The sequence below is a fragment of the Coturnix japonica genome, chromosome 24 (assembly GCF_001577835.2).
Source record: "Coturnix japonica isolate 7356 chromosome 24, Coturnix japonica 2.1, whole genome shotgun sequence".
Taxonomy (NCBI): domain Eukaryota; kingdom Metazoa; phylum Chordata; class Aves; order Galliformes; family Phasianidae; genus Coturnix; species Coturnix japonica.
In genome coordinates, this window is record NC_029539.1 from 4,775,174 (window position 1) to 4,790,272 (window position 15,099).

General features: G+C 45.1%; 1 protein-coding gene across 2 annotated transcripts; it reads left to right on the top strand.

The window, feature by feature from the left end:
- Positions 1-33: 33 nt before the first annotated feature.
- On the top strand, positions 34-13,618 carry LOC107324143 (NF-kappa-B inhibitor zeta-like). Of its 2 annotated transcripts, XM_015883867.2 has the most exons (12): positions 34-4,416; positions 6,331-6,455; positions 6,795-6,843; positions 7,060-7,103; positions 7,242-7,891; positions 9,064-9,169; positions 9,448-9,594; positions 9,793-9,853; positions 10,038-10,204; positions 10,289-10,399; positions 11,317-11,425; positions 11,716-13,618. In XM_015883867.2, exons 1-12 carry the CDS (start codon positions 4,176-4,178, stop codon positions 11,724-11,726), a joined length of 1,821 nt encoding a protein of 606 aa, XP_015739353.1. In that variant the 5' UTR covers positions 34-4,175; the 3' UTR covers positions 11,727-13,618. The 2 variants fall into 2 exon arrangements, with proteins under 2 accessions (XP_015739353.1, XP_032304996.1); XM_032449105.1 differs by having other exon boundaries at positions 6,331-6,843.
- The last annotated feature ends 1,481 nt before the right edge of the window (positions 13,619-15,099 follow it).

Consider the following 15,099-nt stretch of genomic DNA (forward strand, 5'->3'; position numbering starts at 1 on the left):
TCACAAAGTGTATGTTACAGGACATAGGAATAAACTCCATGTTCTGACACAAAACTCCCAGCATGTTCCAAAGTCTGATGTACTCTGGGGGTTTTAGTTTTCCTCTGCCCTTTGTTATAGAGCCCCTTTTTCTATTCACCCTTTGCTGATGCAAACAGCACCATTGCTTTCCATCCCTTGCTGGTGAAGGCTAATGGGAGTACTTAGGGAATACATGGAGGAGATCACAATACACAGCATCGCTAAGGAAAGATGGAAAGCGTTTGGAATTCACAGTATATGAAAATTGACCTTGTCTATTTCTTATGTTCTATTTCTGCCACCTAAAGGCAGAAAAGAGTATGAATGGTTACTGAAAGAAAATAATCACTGCTAAGTGAAAACACACCCATCTTTCATCTAAAGATTTCAAAGCCTTACAAGAACAGGACATCACTTACCAGAGCAAGGATTTCAGGGAGATCCAAATGACTCTGCTATTACAAAGATGAATTCATTTTGTTTTGCAACACAGTTCTGTCCTGAGGTGAGGTGAGTTCATGCTTCATCGTCATCACCATGACTAAGAGCTGTTCGGGTTCACTTGCACAGCACCAACCTCTTTCATTATAAGTTTGTTTCTTTCAGCCATCATCAGCACAGATCCGAGATGCAATTACCCAGTGGCTTGTCTCAGCGTAGCAAATTGGGTATTCCTGTTTACTCTGAAAATGTGAGACAGACTGGATAGCAACATCACAAAGCCGTTTCAGCGCTTGCGTGGATACAAGCTTTTACAAGTACATACATCTGAAGTGCAGCGTAATTTCAACTCTTCACTAAGAGCACCTCTGCATCAGAGCAACAGTTCCCATGAGAGACACTGAACAGAAGAAATCCTGCACACATTCTGCACTAGTTCTGAGTACGAGTACTTTCTAAATTCCTGGACATCCGTTAAGTCAAGGCCTACTTACAGAGTAAACTGTTCACCTTCAAAGAGAGTTACATACAAAGACTGTGTTTTATTTACATTCTAATCAGACAGTGAAAGCACATGCAGGGAGAAGAGCCACGCTTGCTTTCTACAGCAGTGTAAATTTATCCCACCATCTCCTGATTCCTACATATTTAAAGTAGTATTAATAGACAAAATCTTTGCAACAAAGGATTTCTCAGGCAAGTTAACAGTTGGCAAAACAACAACATCGAAAGGGAAAGACAGACAAGAACCTAACCCAGCAAATGCTGTTAAAGTGGGTGTGTACGCTAAGGAGACATGTAGCAACAAGGGATGAAGGAAGCTACAGAGCATTCACCCTGCATCCAAACGTATACAAGGAGCTGCACCCACTGGCAGCATAACCTGAAAGTTTACATGGAGAGAGGTTGGCAGAGCTGCCCATCATAAATCAATCAGAAAGGAACTGCTTTAAGTACAGTTATTCACTTGGAACTTCCTGATGTTGATGGCCATTTATCTAAAAACACGGCATAAGTACATTCAGAAAGGGAAAAAATGGCAAAGATCCAGCATGCTATTTTTCCTAACGAGGAGGGGAAACAAGACAAGAAGTGCAAACCAATCCTTCCTAAAGAGCAGGGCTGCTCGTAAGTATGGCCGACCAAAGCTGTGTTTTGACCTCATCTCCTTCCCCACATGGCTACTGAAGACTTACCCAAATTCTTATACTTACGTCCTCCTCTTCAGTCCATACTTCCTCAGTGCTTCACATTTCCCCCTTTCTTAAATAAACGGGACAGAATAGGTTACATCCTACATCCTACAACTATGGAAGATGATGAAAACCATATTTCCCAGCTAGGAAATATTTTTTCCAACCCAGGTTTGACTGGGCTGTAAGCTGAACAGTTCTGCCCCCAGCTGTGAGAATCAAGAGGAACCAACTGAAGAAGTACTTACGGATCCTAGAAAGCCTTCTTTATAATTTCTCTGCTCTCTATGCATGCTGAAACTTGCCTTAGAACATGACCAGAGCCTTCTCAGTGAGTCCAAATTCACAATGGCGAGTGAGACAGGTCAGCCATGCAGCTGTGAATGGACAGCTGGTTTCCAGTTTGGGCTAGTTTTAGTAATGTTTGTAGAATAAGACTCATAAAAGCTATTTGAATTTGCAATGCTGAAGTGTTTGCAAAACATATCAGGTACCTGTTGAATTTGGAAGCAAAAGAACCACAAGATTCCCAGTTAAATACAAAGCCTTGGAGACAGTTACTTGCAGGGGCCACATTCCAAGGTTTCTGTTATGCTGGTTATGTAAAACTGCTTCTCTTTTCCTGGCTACAGGAATATGTTTTGGTCCTTTCCGTGTCATAAATCCAGGCTAATTCCTGTCTTCACTGTGGATGTAATATCATGTTGGAAACAAGCACAAAAACTGTCCAGTGTATGGATTGGAGTATGGAAGAGAATAGGAAGATGAGAAATCTCCAGTATGATTTAGAACCCAGTAAATGTAATGATTCATCGCAGCAATTTCCTGTTTGCAGTCAGCCAAATTTTCCCACCTATACAAGCGTTGATCAGTTCTCTAGTGAGAACTGGGAAGGGAAATACTTACTGAGGCACAGAAGAATATGTCTTTGGTTAAGAATAATTGTTACTCTTTGTGGCTGTCTCGTTGTTAGAGAGGTAAATAATCTTCCAACCCCTGAAATATCCTTTAACTGATCACTTTCCTGGGGCAAACTGTTTACAGTCCACTAAGGAAGGGACTAGAACAATGGTTCATTACGTGTCCTTAAGGTTCCAAGACCTACAGAGAAGGATGGATTTCAAAGCAATAAGAGCCTTGCTCTGTTAGCCCAGATTATGAGCAGCCAAGCAAAGAAATGGGTCTGTTAGCCATGCCTCCCCCTGTGTAATCATGTTTTATGATGCAGCAATGCCACCATATTGGTACCTGACTCCACGCTCATTTTACAAACACCAGACCTAGTTTTGAGCATTGCCCGAATAATTCTGCCAATATTCCTAAGTCTGGAGTTGCAGCAGCACAGAGGAAATGGAACACGAGAGTTGTGCAAGTCTGTAGGAAGAAATCAGTACCCAATTTAAACGAAAGCTGTTTGTAATGCAGTTCTCATAACTTGGTGCAGAAGGTCTGTCTGCTTCCTGGTCAGGCACATAGAGGGTGATTCCGCTTAGGAGTAAAGCTGGAGTGCTCTCCAAGACATGGCTAAGGGAGCTGCTGCCATGGATGAGGTCTGCACCCTCCCAAACAAACCACTTGAGGGAAGTACCTGTTTCAGCTGAAGCATCATTGCCCTCTAGTAGGTGTGAGAACTGCAGGGTATTTCCCAGGGACACGAGAGCAGAGTTTAAACCTGGCCCTGAGGTCTCCTTGTGACAAGGAAATGGACTTCTGCAAGAAGAGGATCCGTCCAAATAGACTCTTAACGTGTCAGTAGTTGTGCCCATCACTTACTTAAGCATCCTTGCCAGAAATGAAACAGGCAAATCCTCACAGACAGAAACACCAAAATCCCTAATGGGGCATGTCCTGAGATTCTTTGATGTAGAGCTGCTCTCTCTTCATAGACTCGAAGCTACATGGGGTGGGGGGGTGGGGGAGTGTTTCCTTAGCTGGATCTTTGTGCTCAAGGGAAGATGATTTTGGCTTCTTGAAGGCTGTCAGTTCCAATTCTGCAGATTTGGAAAAACTGTTTGATTTTTGTTTCTGACAAAGGAACCAACAGAACATTTGCTTCTGGATCCAGCACTCAGTTGCAGTCCACACTATCAGTCCATTCCTTTCCCTACCCATGCTGTTTGCAGTAAATCAAATAGATTTTCACGGTTTCTGCCTAAGGAAATGCTCTTTTCTACTCGTGCTCAGTCTTTTCATGGGAAAAGCCATTTCTTCATCGGCTGCTGCTGCTGATCGTTGGGAAAGAGGGTGGGACCTCCGTGCTGACGTCCTTCGTGCCGCGCCTGACTATAAAGAGCGAGGCAGCTCTGAGCCAAGAAACTCACAGGCAGTTTGCAGGGACTGCCTTCATTCTGCAGCCACTGCAGCGTGCAACAGAAGAGGGAGTTGGGCCTACCCATGATGGGGAATTAAATACAACTATCATGTTCTCGATGTGAAACTGGATACTTGTTTCTTTTGCAGCTCTGGAAGGTTTTATTCCCACCCTTCCTTTCTCATCTCTCTTCTACGCACGCAGAAGTAATGCTGCAAACAGCCTGCACGAGCCCTGAACTGCTGATCAACCAGAACATCACTGAAAATGAAAGCTGTGGCTACAGCCCAGGCCAGGGATCTCCACAGCCTGGGGAAACTGCCAGTCCCAAAAGGCATTTTCAACAGAGCCCATCGCTGCCAGACTCTGGATTAACTGAACTTAATGTTGCAAGCCCTGAGATCTACCCAGCTCCTCCACATAAACCTCCAGCGATGTCTGCTCCCACTGGTAAGATCAAACCTTTATTGACATTTTCTGTTTTATGCTGTTTTTGCAATGGGAAGAGGTGCATACACCGACTTGTAGCTCCGTTTGTGCCAGCAGCACCGAGCTTCTGTGGCAGCAACGTCAAACAAAGGCGCATGGCGTGCTCCTACTCACACCTTGTTGTTATTTGGCTGTGCTCTGCCATGCTGAAGTCAGAAATTACTCTGCTTCCTGAAGGGTACTCCATTATTTCTGCCTGTCTCCGACGTTCTGCTGCTCATTCACAATGTGAATTGCAAGCTTGGTTGTGAATTTAATAGTAATGTAATATAGATACGACCTTTGAGTTGGTAATCTTACAAAATCATGTGAAAGTGTGCTTGGTCAACTGTTGCTGAGCTCTTCACTTTCAATGATATAGCCATGCATGTAATGTAACCCACTATCTATCATTTTTACTGAGGAACAGCTTGAAAGATAATAACATGCCTGAAATTGTGCCTTTTCACAGATTCCTTTGAAACAGAATCATAGAACTATAGAACAGCTCAGGTTGGAAGGGACCTCAAAGCCCACCCAGTGCCACCCCCGGCCATGGGCAGGGCTGCCCCCACCAGCTCAGGCTGCCCAGGGCCCCATCACAACTGGGCTTGAGTGCCTGCAGGGATGGGGCACCCACAGCTCGCTGGGCCCTCTGAGGAAAGGATTGCTTCCTCACAGCTAACCCACAGCTCCCCTCTTGCAGCTTAAAACCATCCCCCTTTGTCCCATCACTATCAGACTGTAAACAGTTGGTCCTTTTCCTTCTTGGAAGCTCCCTTCAGGTACAAGAAGGAAACACTCCACAAAGACTAAATCATTCTCCTTCACAAAATCAGCCTAACGGAGGAATCAGTCCCATTTCTAGAGCAGTCTGAGAAATAACCTACACTTCAGAAGTCCCAGTGCTCAGTGACAGGCTGGGCACACACAGCCCAGCTCAGCACCAAACATTCAGCACATCCTCAGCACACACCGCTCACTCCTTGGGACAAAGGGGTGTCAGCTCTCATTGCCTGGAGCAGGGCATAGAAACAGCATCACACAGCTAGAAACCACATCTCACACAGCTGCACTCCTACCAGCACTGCTGCTCCATGGAGGTGCACCATGCCTGCCTGCTGGGCACTGCTACAGCCCCATGCTGACCCCAGCATGTGTCCTTCAGTCTGCTCATGTCATGTGTTAACTAGTGGGATGCTGCTGAGCCGATGCAATAAACTGTCATTTCATGATGATGATGGCTGTTACTGACTGAATGTTATGGGAAGGTTGATCATCTTCAAGGGGAGAGGGCTGAGGGATGTGGTGTTATATAAAAGGTGTTTCAAAAGCAATGCATTTAAGCTCCTAATCTGGGCAAGTCTTTCAAGTTTGGGGATTCCAGTCTAAGATGCAAGAAGACCTAGCAAACAATTACAGAGCAGCTTGTTTTGACGATGGCAAACTTGTTTGGACAATTATATATGTTCTCAAATAACTATTTCAGTACAGAAAACCCTTGCTTCCCTTTGCATCACACAGCACTGACCTCTCAATACACCAACAGCCACTACAGAAAGACTTTGTACGTGGCATCAATATCTCAATTCTAAAATAATTCTGTTACTTGTGGTTTTTTTAACCAATGTCAGTAAAAGGAACTGTGGGACAGGAAACTGCTCCACACTATTTACTGCAGCTGTAGCTCAAGAAGCGATGCGTTACAGTAATTGGTGAGCAGGAAGCGTCTTAATAAAAGGCCAGAGCTAAGGAAGACGTGGGGTGGTGTGGAAATTTCCCACAAGTGATGATGAACAGCAGAATCACAGCTCGCAGGGTGACCTCATCCTCCCACTGCCCTCAAACAGCTCAGAGAATTCTGTTCCTTTAAGCATCTTGTGGTGACTTTTCCAGACTCTACAGTGAGCTCGGATCCCCCTCCTCGGAGGCGTTACATGGGTGTGAGGGTGAAGATGCCGGTGCGGGAGCTGCTGAGGAAGGTTCGGCTTTCCAGGGGGCTGCAGCCAGGTGCCAGCCAGGTAAGGGCTGTGGGAGGGCAGCCCTCGGAGCTGGGGCAGCAAGAAGCCACCCATGATCTGAATAATGCCCTGCAATCCGTCCAAAGACTGAAGAAACAACAGCCCTTTGGCTATTGCAACGCAGCCTTCCAAAAAGGCTGTGCCCCTGTCCTTGTGTGGCTGCTGCAAGTTGCGCGCTTGTGGAAATTCATTTGTGTGCAGTCTCTGCTGTGCAAAGTACACAGTGCAAAATACAGTTCTCTTAGCTTAGTTCACACAGTTTGCCATTATTTCACCTTCTCACATGAAAGCATGTTAAATGTAGTTTTGTTATTATTATTATTATTTTTGTCTCCTCAGGAAGCCTCATTAGTGAAGACGGCAAGCAAAGGATCCTTAGGAAAAACAGGTCGGGAAGCTCCTCTCAATGACACCACCCCTCTCCATAGGGGCATCAATGTTGAGTACCAAAGGGCCCCACGCCATCCCTAGGGCCCCTCCAATGGCAGGAGCAGGGCAGCCATTCACCTGCACTGTGGATGTGTTATCTGGGATAGAATACTTATGTGTTGGTCCCTCCTGCCCCAAATTCAAGATGGCTTTTTTCTTCCTTTCTTTCCAACAGAAAAGAGAAGAGTTCACCCTTATACAGAGAAGCAGCTTAGACAGGTATGCATAACACCTTTAGCACCGTGCTGCCAGCCTCCCCAGGCGCATTTCACATATATCACCCAGCAAGAACAGGACACTTCATGTCTGATTTCCCTCCCCCATCTTCCATCCTCTCCTCTTTTGTTGCTGTTTCAGAGCAAGCAGAGCATTGGGCAAACGCTAAAAGGCTTAGAGGACCTGGATATCCTGGTGGAGGTGCTGCAGGAAGACCTGAACAAAAGCCAGCTGAAGAAGGAATCTCTGCATGCTGTGCCCGATGGCTTTTGGCAGAGCTACCCTGCAGAGCTGCAGGCCCCTTGGTGGGGAGCTGGAGGAAGCAAGCAGGCAGCTGGCAGCATGCAGGAAAGGTGCCAAAGCTTCATCAAGCCGCGTTCTCATTGTTGCTTTACAGACTGCAGCTCGGCATTGCAAGAGGAGGTAGAGAGCTCCTTTTGTGGTGGTCAGAAAGACACACATGAGCCCGATTCACCAGGAACATTCTCAAGGACAAGGGAGAAAGACAGCAGCTGTTGGATGCAGGGCATGGGCAGCAGTGCCCAGAAGGACTGCTGGGCACAGAGTGCATCTCCCTGCTTCGGCCCACCAGGAGCCCATCCAGAGCCATTTGTGGAGGCTGACAGTGACTCTTTGGGTTCCAGGGGATGCTCGAGGCTGACTTCGATTGCTTTCACGCAGCAGGATCTCTCCGCCATCTCTTTCTTCCAGTTCCAGCTACACAGGGAGGAAAGCTTGCTGAGGAGTATTCCAGCAGACAAACTGCTTGCACCTGATGAAAATGGCAACAGGTCTCCATCTTTTTTTCCTATAGAAATACTTTGGATTCTGTTTCCTGGGGCTGTAACTTCAACTGCTAGTTTAGGCCATGCCTGTAGCAAAGATCTTCTAGCTCCATGGCAAGTCCAGATGTGCTCCAGTTCCCCCAGTTTTAGACTGGGGGTTCTAAACATTCCATTAGTAAAATAGAATGGGGTTGTGGATGTATTGCTAGACTACAATTGCCATAGGACAAATTCAGAGGGAAGAATATTCAAGATTGAATTGTAAACGTAAGCTCACAAGAAAAGGAAGTCATTGCTACAGGAAAAGATTTACCAAAGATATCTTATCCATGCTGCACCATAAGGAAGATTACTTTGGGGTTCCATGCAGTTCAGCTAGTTTGAAGGCATCAGGATCAAATTCTCACGTGTGAATAGAACTAATTACAATTAAGAGATTAAGGCAATTTGACTGTATTTAAGTAAATGTCACGAGCTAAAAATTGCAGCAAACACACATTTATAAAGCACATAAGCACCAGATGACAAGGTCAAAAGAGCATACGAAGACCACACACCAAATACACCAACCCTGAGGTGTAGTTATCGTGCTCTGGGATGAGAGAAAGAAAAAAATGAAAGGAAAAATACCACCAATGCCTGCATCAGTATTTCCTCCAGGCAGAAAGAAAGGCTCACCAAATCAACAAGAATTCCAGTATGGGATTCAGGAGAAATGTACTATTTTGAGCAGTTTACTGAGACTGGGTACATGGAAGAACTGGAGCTCATACTCTGGTATTTGGTCCTACATAGGACTGAATTGTGGTTTGGAAATACTTCTTTGAAGTGCAGGAAAAAGGTTTCCCTTCTCTGGGTTTTACTCTGCTTTTTCTGTGTACTAAAGGGGAAAATAAAAAAAAAGGAGGAAATCAGGTTTGGTTGGTGGCTAGAAGGAAGGGTGTAGCAGCTCCTGGATAGGAGAGGAATGGGTAATAGTGAGAAGGGAGGACCAAGAAGTCCTGGCAGACAATAAATTCAAACAAAGCTGGAAAATCAGCAACTCCTTTATTAATGCAGAAACTAAATCAATGAAATGCTTAAATATCTCAACATTTCGTGCTTTGAAATCTCTGTTGCTTTTGAGTAATTTAACCGTTCCTTTATCTTCTGCTTGTTTAAAACATGTTCTGTTCCAGGCTGCTGCACAAGGCTGTTGCTCAGGGAAGAAGAGCTCTGACTTACGCACTTGCACGGAGATTTGCATCCCTAAATAAAATTGATGAGAAGGATGCAGAGAAACGGGTAGGATGCTAATTTGCCAAGAGTCATTTCCTATGGCATGCAGATGCCTTTCAGACCCTGATAAACACCAAGAATCCATTTGGGCAAGGAGTGGCTGCTCTCCTTGAGTAAAGAGGAAAACAGAAAGAAGGAGGCAGTGCTCTGAGCAGAGCGAGTCAAAGCACAGCTGGGCAGAGAACCCGATGTCCCTACTCCCTATCTCCTTCTCTAACAAGCTCTGTGAAACAGAAGAATGGCTTTAAAGTAACAATGAGTTTCTCTCATTCTTCTCTCCCCAGACAGCGCTACATCTTGCTGCAGAAAAGAACCAGCACCTGATGGTCAGTGACCTTATATCCCTGGGGGCAAATGTCAACGAGCAGGACGGGCTGGGGAAAACCCCACTCCACTTGTGTGCAGAGAATGGATACCTGCGGGTTTTAGAGGTGAGCTGATCATTGCTGCAGTGCGGTGGGATGAGCAAAGAGAGAGCAAAGGTCAGATGTGTGCTCTTTTGATTAAAATAGACGGGGGTTTTCTGAAACCTGGAAGTTACCTTTGGTTTGATGTGGTTAACGTGGGATAAGGTAAGAGTATCTGGGCCCAAATCAGGATTTATCATCTCAAAATCCTCCTATTTTCAGGTTCTGAAAAACTGCAAGGACAGCGGGGTGTGTGTAGCAGTGAACCTGACGGACCACTGCGGTAAGAGGGAATGCTTCACCATTTGGATGCTATATGTCAGAAGCTTCAAACAGCAGATTTTCCCTGGGCCAAAGGATGATCAGTTTGGCATTCAAACAGTCTGCCCTCATGGTGGCTGGCAGGGTGGGGTGGTTCCTGTAGTGCAGATGGATGTGTCTGACTGCTCCGTGTGGTTTCTGTTCAGGTTTAACACCACTGCACTGTGCTGCTCTCGCCCACACCATCTTAGCCATGGAATCTCAAAAAGCAGACAGCAACAGTGACTTGGGGAGGTTTCTCAAACTACGCAAGGACCAAATTCTCGAGGGAATTAACTGCTTATTGCACATGGGAGGAAAACTGGAGCTGCAGGTGAGAATCAGCAGCAGGCTGTTTACTGTGACCTTATGCTTTCTTGTTTGATTGCAATCACAGGTCTCACAAATTGCATTGCAGGTCCTACATTCATGTCAGGCTACTGCTCCCTATTTAAAAATTGAAGAGAACACTGAGCTGATGTGTTTGCTCCAGAGTCATAAACCCAAAGGACCGGACATTCTTCAAGAGGTAACGATACAGCACCTGTTACACAGGCTCATACCCAAGAGCCCAGATTAACACAAACCCTATGGTGAGCACAGATGCTCCCAGTCCTGCCCCAGTTGGCACAGGGCACAGAATCCCCTCTTCAGAAGAAAGGCTCCATAGGATCTCACTGCAAACATTGCCCCAAACATTGCCAATGTCTCCTTCCCTTCAGCAAGTTCTTAAAAGACAAAGAGCTGAATCGTATCCTTTCCTCCAACCCTAAGCACACCCATTCTGCACCAACACCACCCAAAAGCACATGGCAGGTCCCAAAGTATCCAGATGATCCTGTGGGTGTGCGTGGCTCCTGCTGTGTTTGGTACAGGACTCAAGGCACCAGCACTGAGAAGTGAAAGCTTGTGTGTTTAACAGAGGGCTGTGTTTCAAAATCCCATTCAGCTGAAATAATGCAATACACAGCAAAGATTTCAGTATTCTTGACCAAGATTAAACAAATATTCAGTGCTTGAGAGTAACAACGACCCTTTTACCTTTTTCAGTGTCTTTTGACTATCAGATATGAGCTCTCACTTATGCATGTATACAGAAACTGGTAGCGTAAGATTTGAACTAGGAATACACAATTAAAGCCGCATTTCAGGTCCTTTAGGGAATCATAGAATCACCAAGGTTGGAAAAGACCTCTAAGATCATCCAGTCCATGCTCTGTGAAAGATAATTTGCAGCAGAAGCAATGAAAATAATTTCAACTCAGCTCTTCTCCAATTGAACTGATAACTCCTTCCTTTCTTATGGCACCCCTTCCATCTTATGGCACTCCTTCCTTTCTTATGGCAAGGAGCAGAATCTAGGTTTGGGATGTCAAAACCAGAGCATGGTCTTAACACAGAAACGTCTGCTGGAAATTCACTGTTCTGCTTTCCTCATCCACACAGAGTAATAGTTTGCTGGAAGCTCCAGGAGTGCCACGTCCCTCACCAGCAGATAACTTCTCTGAACTTCTGTCCGTTTCACCTTTGGACTTTGTTGACATCATTCTTAAAGGTATTTCCTGTGAGAAAATGATTTATCCTAGTCAAAATCTCAGTATTACAAGAGCTGTAATGTAGTGTCAAGCTCTGGTTCATTCCTTGCACTGCTATGTAACCAAATATGAGCTTCATGGGAGCTGGTGGAAAAGATGCCTGGCGATTTACACCAGACTTTGGATTAAGTCCACGGAATCTCTTTAGCTTGTAAAACCAAGTGGAAAATAGGGCAGTGAGTATTTGGCACGAGAAAGAAGACGTGACATGTAAACTGAACCGAATATGTGTTCATTTATTACCTTCCAGGGAAATGCTGATAAGGCTCATTATCTGCATCTCGTGGTCCGTGCGCTGCAGCTGTTGCCGAAGAATAGGCCAAGAACAGACAGTAAAAGTCTTCAAAAGTATTACAGCTTGGACTGACTGTTGAAAATATCTCCTCAGTACCCAGCATTAAAAAGTAAACTGTCCAGGGCAAATCCTCAAGCCAGATGACAACAGAATTAGGCGCTCAGTGTTAGATGCTCCAGTCAATGAATCGGTCTTAATTTTCTTTCTGAGCGCTAGCACTGCTTTTTGGAGGTCCATTGGAACCACAGGTGTTCTACTTTCCCAACATCTGACTTTTTTTTATGCAGCTGCCAATGGTTAAGAGGAAAACCTTAGATTTTAGCCCTTGAGAGCTTAGTCCTGATGGTACCAATGCAGTGTGAACTTGATGGCACTGGAAAAAGGTAGTAACAAAATCCACCCCTCCAAAAAAAAACAAAAAAAACCCAAAAACTGAAGCACAACACACAGCTACGCTGTTACTGAGCGTGTTTTTTCAACAAAAGTCGAGCTGATTATCTATGCAATCAGAATTTGCCACCAGGAATGGACTTGAGGTGAAGTCTGGGATGTAAAGCATTTTGAATCAGTTTATTTGTGATGATCTAACAGAGGAATACAACCTTTATAGAACGCGGGTCTGTAAGAATACTTCACAGCAATAAGCTGTTATACCGAGCAGCTTTGCTTAACGTATTTTCAACTGCCAGATGCTGAAGTATTCAACATGATTCCTAGAAATAAGGTAATTAATATAAAACAAATTCTCTTCCCAGATGTAATATCATTTAATTCTAATTTCTGATTGTGAATTAGCTGGTTTCTATGAAACTTCCCTGTTTGCTACGTATGGAGCAATCTACGTTTTCCTAGCTACAAAATGATTGATCCAGCAATCAACTCATGAATGTACCTCCCATTGAAGTCAATCGGGAGACTTTTCACGTCTAACATTGCAGGATCCAGCACTGAGTACTCAGCATGCTTGGGGAACTGATCTTTAATGATCCCTCTGAATTTTCTCCTCAAAAAGTTTCTTTGATTTCTTCTTGGATATCCCTAAGTGTTAAGCTCCAAGAGCTACATTGCATGACATGAAGCAAGTTTTACTGACAAGTGACAGTGTTTAACTTAACTCCAGTGGGATTTTGGCCCCATCTTGTGTTCCTCCTGTTCTAACTGCTGATCAGGGTTGCATTCATCAATGTTCATATTCTTGGGTCTGAATGAGACCTACATCAAGATTCTTATGCGTATCTTACAATTCTGTGTTGCTATTCACATAATGGTTTGCAAAGCACTGGAGGATCCCATCGGTGTTCTACGTGTTTTAATCCTTTCCCCTTTTGGGTTTCACATGGAAATACAAAGATTTTCCTCTTGTGCTTTGAGGTGAAGATCCCCACTATTACCCCTCCATTACCACTCATTCCTCCTTCGTGTTGGCATTTTAACTCACATCTGAGCTCACAGCCTTTTCTCATGTGAAGAGAATTAATGAGGATCTTCTAAGTGGTTCAGCTTCCATCGGTGGGATTTAAGGATCAGACCCCACACTCACTGAAACTGAAGAACTCTCATGTTAAGTGAAGAATGAAGCTGTACAGTGAACACAGAAGAACATCAATAAGCATTATTATCAATAACAATTCTTTTAATGGGATATCTTTAAAAGGTGTAGAAATCTACTGTATAAGAATTCAGCTTTAATCAAGGAGGACAGGAGCCTTAACCTATCATTTATTCAACACATGCTAAACTGAACTAGCCTATGAAATATATTCTATGAGTTATATCTTAATTGCATTACCATTAGTAGGCGTGCTTTACGTTGCTTCATTGTTCCTTCCTGTCAATAAATACGTGATTTCATGCTGAATGTAGCTTTCTGATCTTTACGAACCGCTCTTGCTGTAACACGCTCACGGCAGAAGTGGTGGTCATGGAAAATTAGGAGGAAGTAAGAAGTTGAGGAATGTGTAAAGGTGGGCAGAAGAGCAAACACATCTGACAGCACCCAAAGGGCTCTGCAAGCACTGTGTTCTCCCTACTGCCAGCACAGCTGATGCTGCAATGGTACAACAGACAGCTGCTCTCAATAGCTGGGCTGAAAGGGGAGAAAGAATTATTATCAAGTGGAAGTTCTGGGGCTGAAGCTTTCCAAGCCAGGGTGTGCAATGGATGTCATGAGTGGGGTGGGAAGTGCTAGTGATTCAGGGCTGTCTCAAAGGAAAGGACACCACTCTCTGAATTAGCACAACACAAGCCTGCCCACAGGTCTCATCAGACAGTCGCAGCTCAAACATGCTCAGTTAGCAGTGGTTACGGGATGCTAATAGCCACCCTGAGCCGCAGTGACGTTATGGCTGGGTTCAGAACTGCCCAGCCCTGGGTCTCATCCATGAGCCACAGCCGCAGGCAGCAGCGTGGGACCCAGCACTGTGCTGTGCCACCGAGCAGCATCACAGGGAGGCAGGCTGCATGCAGCAGGCGTCCTCCAGCTAATGAATCCCCAGCCAGCTCCCCGTGCTCCCCCAGGCTGCAGTCACTGCCTTTGAACTGCGGCACAGGGCATACTTAGAGAAATGCTTGGCTTCTTCACCTCGCTTCTCACCCTGGGTTACAAAATGAGTGTCATGCACTGGCTCACATGGTTATTTTGGTTCCCAGCTCCTTTGAAGGTACGCGAGCACCGTCATGCATAATTATTTTGAAGTTCAGCGTAAGAGTTTCGCCACTGAATTAGTAACAATTCAGCACAGGAATACAGAAACAGGTAACTAGATCAGATCCTGTGCTCCCAGCAGCTCTCGGGGATGTTCCTGATGAGGAAAGGATAAACGAGAGATCTGCTGCACACTGGCTGGAAGAAGGTCCTGTTAAGGACAGAAGCTCTCACTGTACACATTTACCACCAGTGATAATTGCAAGGCTGTGGTCCCTGCACTTAGAAGTGAATGACGGAGCAACCACAGCCATTAATGGAGATGGAGCAACCACAGTCATTAATGGAGATGCAAGTATCCTATAGCAATTCACATCACTTCTCAGGGCTGCCAGCTCTAAGCCTCATTTAGGGCTGGGTGAAAAAGGTATCTGAGCCAGAGCCCTACAAGCTCAAGTCATCCCGAAAACAGGTTGCAAGTTACAGCAACGTCTTTGTAAAAACAGCCCGAGGCCAGGCAACAGGAACTCCATCCTCCCTGTTTCCTCAGCAGCGCTCTGGCTGCATGTTAGACCCTCCTTCCACAACATCAGTGCCTTAAGGTTGAGCATGGAAACACAGCGTAATCACGGATGTACAAAAGATGAGCAGGTTAGAGAAGGTGTTTTATGAACACAAAATTACATGCAAATCAG

Bases quoted from the DNA above. Each gene is read 5' to 3' on its own strand.
- LOC107324143 (XM_032449105.1), top strand. From the start codon at position 4,176: ATGCTGCAAACAGCCTGCACGAGCCCTGAACTGCTGATCAACCAGAAC. The intron at 6,844-7,059 runs GTCGGGAAGCTC...TCTTTCCAACAG, and splicing joins AGGATCCTTAGGAAAAACAG to AAAAGAGAAGAGTTCACCCT. The intron at 10,400-11,316 runs GTAACGATACAG...TCATCCACACAG, and splicing joins GACCGGACATTCTTCAAGAG to AGTAATAGTTTGCTGGAAGC.